Consider the following 8698-nt stretch of genomic DNA (forward strand, 5'->3'; position numbering starts at 1 on the left):
TATATATCGACAATATCTAAATATCGATATTTTGTTTCCGACATCCGATATTTCGATATCAATGTTTAGTAACAGATAATATCGGAATGTCCTTTATTTTCCTTCAATAAATCGGTTTTCAAAAAATAAAAAATCACGTACTAAATAGATGTCAGAAAAAAAATCGTTGGTAATCTGCTCTCTAAAATAATCAAACACTGTACAATTACAGATAAATTATTATCGAGATATACCAAGCCAATAGTATTGAATCCAATTATCAAAATAGCAGTAAAAAAAAAAGGATGAGTTATTTTAAGGAAACATTATCAGTAATTCCTAAATTCATTTTGGATTTTCTTATTAATATCGATGTTAAACCTTGGTAAGTATCGAAATATCGATATTCAATTTAAAAATTTTCCAGAAAATACAGGATAGATTTATAATTAAATAATTAAATATAACATAAGTTACTGATATTGATATTCCAATTTATCAATAATATCGATATCAAACTTTGGCAACAATATTCGAAGAAACTGTAATCGAAATATCAATATTTTCTTTATAAAAGACTAACAAATTTTTTGGAAAGCTTCAAAATAAAATATTGAAATTTTGTTTCAATATTTCTCATAAATTTCGGTATTCGACAATCTTTCAGACAATATCGGAATATCATTACTGAAATTAATGTAGATTTTAATAAGAAAGTCAAATATCGAAAACTATATGAAACATGGAAAAGAAAATTTTAATTATTAAAAATGTCTACTTTTTTTAACGGAATATCGACATTTTGATTATATAACATCGGAATATCTTTACTAATTTTGAATATTGATATTGATGAGAAAGACGAATTTGAAATCGATATGAAATGTTCTAACAAAATATCAATATTTCATTTTGAAGCTTTCCATAAATTGTTCTTGTCTTTTTAAAATGAAATATCGATATTTCCATTAACTAATATTGGAATATTTTTACTAAATTTTGATTATGATATTGATGAGAATGTCGAATATCGAAGTCGATATGAAATATTGAAACAAAATATCAATATTTTATTTTGAAGCTTTTCATAAAATTTTTTAGTCTTTAAAAAACGAAATATCGATATTTTGATCCCATTTTCTTCGAATATCGTTGGCAAAATTTCATATCAATATTATTAATAAATTGCAATATCGATACCAATATCAAATGTTAGATTAGATGAATTTGATAATGAGGATATCGATGTTTGAATTAGATCAATATCGATATGTATGTTTAATTTTATTAGTCAATCGATAAAGTATAGTAAAATATAACTATTTCATTATCAGACCTTTCTTAATATTTCAAAATGTTTCACTAATGAAAAATCGATATTTCCATTGAAATTTGTTAGAATATCGATATTGATTTTAACACGAAATAAAATTTTAATATTATATTTTTAATAATGCCCTGAAATAGCAAAATCTTTTTGAAATAAAATATATATTTTTTCTTGGAAAAATGGCTACCAATGTTTGAAATCTATATCAAACAGAATTATTGGAGTGCTTTTTTATTGAGGATGTAGATACTTGAATTGGATATTGTATGTTCACGTCCATAATTTAATTTGGAGATTATTGGAATATCAATGTTTTATAACAGAAAAATATATCCAATTATATTTTAGTTAATATTTGTTATGTTTGTCACAGTTGTAATGGTTTAGCTTTGATTAACCGTTATTAAGAATTTTTTATATGTCATATTGTCATTTTATAATTACTACTTCTTTAATTTCTTAATTTTTTGATATTTAAATATCGATATTTTTGTGCCAATATAATATCGATATTGCTAACCGATATCGATATCGACATTTTGGTGACAATATCACATCCCTAGTCGGAGCTCGTGCTGTCCGTAGGGTCCATTTTGCCTTAGAAGCCGCAGTCAATGTCACATATATCCAACTCTCGCACCGCACTCCAACAAATGTGGGACTAGAAGGCTCGTTCATGATAACCAACTGACACTTCGCCACACATTTTTCTAACAACCTTCCTCTGGTGCCTGTGCGAACCGAACCCATGAATTGGCATCGGAACAGACTATCACGCTTCTATATTTAAGCGCGGCAGCCTCCACAGTAGCTATATTATCCTCTATGTTGATATTTACTATCGCCAGTCGCGGCGGCATGTATTCTGAGACCAGTGAGAAGGCAACTCTACCCCACCTGACATAATACGCCTGATCTGCTGTGGTGAATACTTCCAGTTCCATGACGTCGAGGGCAGGGTTGACGACAACAATCGCTGCTCAATATCTCCTCTAGACTCTGCCTAGCGCCGCCGCCCTCGAGGTGGTACTAAATCCTATGACCTCATTCTGTTGACAACATGGCTCCTAAATCGCCAAGATGCCTCGGGCGAGAGTTTTTAATACGTCCACGACTACTCGTCTCTGGCCCATATTTACTTGCATGATCGGGGTTTCTCCGTTTTCTTGACCATAATCTTCATTTCCCCAATTTGTTTCAATTCTTCTGGGGACGGGCATTCCACCACTCTCAGGGTGACATATGCCGTCGTCTCTCTTGGGTTCTGAGGGGCAATCCAGCTACCCAACATATTATCGTGCATTTTCGAGGCCTTTTGCTGTACAGTATCTCACCTCTTAATTTGGTACAAGGACAAATTACAAACAACCACCTGGACAACAGCCAGAGTGGCCTTTACCCTCTGTTAAACTAGTGCTCTATGATTCCATAAGTTTTTTTCAGGTGGTGTTTTCACTCTTTTGGATGTAATAAATGCATCACAACTATTTTAGTGCACAAAAGTTAATTTCATTTCCATTTATGCACAAGTTATCTACGTATTTACACTGTACTATATTCTTGTTAAGAAGAAATTCATTATTTTTTTTTATTTTCCAGCTATAAATGATATCGTATACATTACACATCCTGAAGGTGTTCAAAGGGCTGATTGTACAACACCTTCGTGTTGTTTGAAAACGGTCTGCTTTATACTGAGGAAAATCACAAAAAGTGAAGGGTGCTTACGTTGTATTTTTTGAGTTGGTTTAATAAAAAATATTTGAGAGAACTCCCTTGCTACTACCCTAGAATCACAATGGAGTGAATACTTTAGACGGTTGAATAATATTTAAATGATGTAACATTATATTACCCTGAATATTTGCCTACCTATTACATGCTTAATTCTCTTTCAAAATGATGATTGTGACGACCTATAAATTTGTTATTTTTTTATTTTTTATGAATCTTATTGTCCACTGATGGACTTATGGGAGATTTTATGTAAAAATTAAATCATTGTCTGATTAATAAAATTGTTGTTAATTTTCAGGTCCAATAGTGGCAGTTCAGGCCGTAAAGAGGACTGCTGCACATTTACCATGTGACATGAGCCCGCCAATACCCAATGACACCGTCACACTTGTCGTTTGGTACAAAAACGACATTAAACCTATATACAGGTTAGTGTTATGTTCTATTTTATCCTTTAGAATTCTTTTATTTTATTTTAACGAATAGAAATTAGAATTACAGAAAACCTCGATGTGGGTTATATAGTGTTTTCTTAATTCCTATTATTATCCATTTTAATATTTTAACATTTTTAAATAGGACTGCTATAAAAGATCCGTAAATTCCTAGTTCCTACATATTATCTCATTATCCGTTCTTATCTCTCAGACAGGTTATTTCATGTAAATCAAAACAGTGCTTATTCATCCCTGTTTCCTCACTGTCTGCTGGTGTACCTCAGAGTAGTATCCTTGGTCTTATCCTTTATACAGTTTTTACAGCTGACATCCCAAACCATCCTAACACTATTCTCACCACATATGCCGATGACACATGCCTATTGTCAGTGAATAATGATCCTTCCATTGTATCCCAAACCCTCCAATCCCACATCACCACCCTTGAAGAATGGTACAAAAACTGGAGGATTAAAATAAATTCCAATAAATCCCACCAAATCACATTTACCCTTCGTCGTAAACCTTTGTTTTGCCCCACAGTATCTTTTAATAATACCCCACTAATTCCTGTTGAACATATCCGTTACTTAGGGCTAAATCTGGACAAACGACTGACATGGAATCCTCATAGAAGACTGAAAAGACAGGAAACTGCTCGTCGATTTCGACTATTACAACATTTACTAGACAAACGGTCTAAACTGCCAATCCATTACAAAAGACTAATCTACATGACTCTTATAAGGCCTATCTGGACATACGTAGTTCAGTTATGGGGCTCCACTAAACCATCGAATTTCTCTCGAATCCAATCCTTACAGTCCAAAATCCTTAATACTCCTTCCTTTGTCACGAATCAAGTCATCCATCAGGACCCCAATGTCCCATATATTGCCGATTTGGCCAGAACCAGATACCAATCCTTTCATAATAAACTTCCCAACCACCCAAACCAACTCGTTTCTAAGCTGGCTTCTCCTTCACTACCTAACAATCCTCCTAGGCGTCTGAAAAGAAGATGGCAAATTTACTTGATGTGTATATATGTATACAGTTTTAAATAATAATAAATAAATTATTAAAAAAAATATTTTTAAATAATCTATAGAATTATAGTAAAAAAAATTGATATAGATATTCCTATTTTATAAAAAGTGACCAATTAAAAAAAAAATAATATATCAATGCTCTATTTCAACAAAATCTTACAATGATTAAAATAGATTGTTTTAATATGTAATAGTATTCGGTAACGTTTGATATAACAAGATATTATTTTAATAATATATATTCCGAAAACAATACACCAAACAACGAATTTAACATTAGATATGGAGAAACAGCAAGTAGGTCTTATTGTACTGGAGTTCATTGCGTAAAACCTACAAAAAACATACATCACCAAATAACTTTAAAAAATTTATACCACACTTAAAACAGAAACGCATTTCTGGCGATCCTATAACGCTTTCTAATTACTTAATAAAATGAAGAATAATAATATGAGGTAGTGTGACTATGAATTAATTTTATATTATAAAATAATGTCCTGCAGCAGTCTCGGCTTCAGTCTTCGGGTTAAGGTTGGGTTTCCCAGGTTGTTGGTCACTGCTCCTTTAACTGGGAGTGGAACTTCATGAACCGTTTTATGATATAATCCTCTATTGACTCCACTTGTAATTCGCGATGCAATTGGCTATTTCTTATGAACCAAGGAGCATTAACTGCGATTCTTAAGACTTTATTTAGAAAAACATAAGTGCAGACTAGAGATAGCACATCTCACATCAACAGTCAAAAAGATAAACAAAATTCAGATTATACATTACTCCAATAAAATTCAACAGGTACTTGAGTCAAAACTATTACCTCCTTCAGCTCTTTAATATCAGAACTATTTCAGCATAGACTAATAACAAACGATTTTTATTAGTACATTAATTAAACTCACCACATAAATTTAAATTAAAATTTTTAAGAACACTATGAGAGGAATAGACGTAATATTTCTATTTCGTAAACACCGCTTTTTATTTCTAGATTGCTTTTAAAATTGTTATTAGGGCAGAGTTTTTAAGCAAAACCCGTAGGATTTGACCTACTGTTGGAACCGTTTCCCTCTGAAGGCTATAAGAACGATCTGGGAGTGAGGAAATTCGAATCGGCAGTGGCGCTGGAATAGGGGTGCGGGAAGCCTGGAGAAAAGGGATTAGGAAGTCAAATGTTCAAAAGTAAATAGGTTCAGTCTTTGCTCAAGGGTGGAGCACCACACATAGCAGCCCTTAATAAAGCCTTGTGCTTACTCGGGAAGGAAAAAATAAGATCAAAAAAATCTAAAAAGAAAAGGGGTCAAACCAATTCGATTTAAGACTAAAAAAATAAATCTGTGTGCCTTAATCCATATTTGACATTTATTTTAATAATTTCACAAGTCTTCTAGATTTAAAAATATACTTTATTAAAATTTTCTGGAACCTTTTTTGGAATTAGTTATGTATTGTTGAAAACATTTTAAAATATATATATATATTTTTTATACTTTATTTATTGTTATTTACAACTGTATAAAAATATATAATACAAGTAAATTTGCTGTAGGTGACATAGTGATATGATACAAACATTTGGAGAATCTACCCATTAATAGAACTCCAATAACATTTCTAGAGGAGAAGATCTCGAGGCCATCTTCTTTTCAGACGCCTTGGAGGATTATTAGGTAATGAAGGAGAAGCCAGATTAGAAACAAGTGGATTTGGGTGGTTGGGAAGTTTATCATGGAAGGATTGGTATCTAGTTCTGGCCAAATTGGCAACATATGGGACATTGAAGTCCTGATGGATGACTTGAGTCATGACAAAGTAAGGAGTATTAAGGATTTTAGACTGTAAGGATTGGTTTCGGGAGGAATTTGATGGTTTAGTTGAGCCTCAAAGCTCAAGTCCGTATGTCCAGATAGGCCTTACATAGTCATGTAGATCAGTCTTTTGTAATGGATTGGCAATTTAGACCGTTTCTCTAGTAAATGTTGTAATAGTCGGAATCGACGAGCAGTCTCCTGTCTTTTCAGTCTTGTTTGAGGTTTCCATGTCAGTCGTTTGTCCAGTTGTAGTCCTAAGTAACAAAAATATTTTTAAAACATTTAATCGATATAACTTGATGTTTTTTTTTTAAATTATTGATTTATCAGAACTCTTTAAAAAATTGTTGATTTACGAAAATAATTTTTACTCACGAACAACTGGTATGTTATGTATTTTTCCCAAAGAAGGCTGAGACAGAGGTTAATTACAATACATAAGACTTCATTTAGATATTAATAGCTAACAAGTATATGCAGTACATATACCGATATCAATTCTTTGGAAAGTAATTAATAAATACATATCTACTGTAAATAGTAATATAAAAAGGTCTGGCGGAACTTATCAAACAACTGAGGGCATTGCGAGATCATATCAAATTCAATGTAGTTTCAGGTTTCCCCTCTAGATTCAAATAGGATTCAGGCACGTAAATCACATTAACAAGCATTTACAATGAGACATAAAAATGTCTTTTAAATGGCCTTAAAATACTCTTCTTAAATCATACCAAATACGTTAAATTAAGAGCAGTGTGACAAAAATAGTTTTAGTGAAACATGTACCGAGAGACAAATAACTTATTTTTCTAGACATAGAAAGGGGCGAGGTGCCCCTGTTATAGTCCGTTATTTTTAAACCATCATGAATAAAATTATTTAATAAATTTATTTGTAAATTTGTATTAACAATAGAATATCAGGTATAATAGAATTAAATAATTAATAATAATTACATAATTAAGCATAGAAAATATCAACTATCAAGGGGAGGCTATGCACGATTTCAATGAAACTTATTTTTCATAGTCAGTCAAAAAAATGCTATCAATATTGTCAGGAGCCAATGAAAAAAATATTTTTCATATTTTTAGAAAAGTTTTATGTTATTGCCTACCGCCTTTTCTCTGAATGTATTTAATGGTTATTATATATCAATCGATTTGTTTTGTCTTTTCATATATAATAATAACAAAAGATTATTTATCCCAATAAATGAGTTTTCGTGTGTGAAAAATCACAAAAACTGTCGCTTCCAGTAAAGTAAACCAAAAGAATTTTGTTCAGTAAAAATTAATGCAGATTAATTGAGGATGCCCCCTCAAGCACTTTTTAATGGGACATAGAGATGTTGCCCTCGGGTGAAAACATATGAAAGATTGTATATCTATCGTTCTAATTTGTTTAGGAACGTCCAATTTTTACCATTTCGGGGAGTTCATAATATCCTAAGCACTTTATAAGTTTGTGTAGATTAGTGGTAGCGTGTTGAAGTTTTAGGATGTAGAATAACAAAAAGCATATTGTCAATTGTATTTATTGAGTTAAAATGCCTAATTTTTTTTTTAATGCCTGTTTTGATCCTGAAGCAATCGCACTTCCCTTGAACAAGAGTTCAATCTCTTAGTGACCACTGAAAAGCAATTCAGTAAGCAATGAGCCATATCTCAGTGATTGATTTTTATTTATACTTTAAAGATTTATGATTTTATTATACTGGCAACAAAATTAATTTTGAATGATTGATATCTATTAGGTTATTTCAGAAAATGTTTACTCCTGATTTATATACCCAAGTATTAAATATATAAACAATTATTTGTAAAGAAAAAATTTAACAGGCAACCAAACTACAATTAATTTCAAATGACCTACTATGTTAATGTTTTTGGTTGTAAATTATCGCTTGTTACGGTGAAGTTTGACCTTGCCTTGGAACATGTTTTTTACTTAACGTGTCATCGGGTGTTATTAAAAATGACAAATTACTGTCTACTATGCACGTTGGAAAATTCCCATCCTATTTATTAACACATTTTATGTATACATATAGTTTTTGTTTTGGAAAAATATTATTGCTGATTATATGAAAATAACTCAAACTTTGTATTGTATATCTATCGTTCTAATTCGTTTAGGAAGGCCCAATTTGTACAATTTCTGGCGGTTTATAATGTCCTAAGCACGTTTTTAAGTTCGTGTAGATTACTGGTGGCGTGATGTTTTGGGATGTAGATTAACAAAAACATATTGTCAATTGTATTTAATGAGTTAAAATGCCCTACTATTTTTTTTTTTTATGCACCTGTTTATTAATACATTTTATGTATATCTATAAATATATATATA

At 31.4% G+C, this 8698-nt stretch overlaps 1 protein-coding gene across 2 annotated transcripts in view; it reads left to right on the forward strand.

The window, feature by feature from the left end:
• Positions 1-3344: 3344 nt before the first annotated feature.
• The window catches only part of LOC106684732 (nephrin), a gene marked incomplete at its 5' end in the record, with an annotated part of 247174 nt that continues 241820 nt past the window's right edge, over positions 3345-8698 (forward strand). For both annotated transcript variants that reach the window (XM_067047893.1, XM_067047894.1), the window contains 1 exon segment: positions 3345-3474. In XM_067047893.1, coding sequence (XP_066903994.1) covers positions 3345-3474 — 130 coding nt within the window.

The sequence above is a fragment of the Halyomorpha halys genome, unplaced genomic scaffold (genome assembly GCF_000696795.3).
Source record: "Halyomorpha halys isolate HHAL.00 unplaced genomic scaffold, Hhal_1.1 Scaffold608.1, whole genome shotgun sequence".
Taxonomy (NCBI): domain Eukaryota; kingdom Metazoa; phylum Arthropoda; class Insecta; order Hemiptera; family Pentatomidae; genus Halyomorpha; species Halyomorpha halys.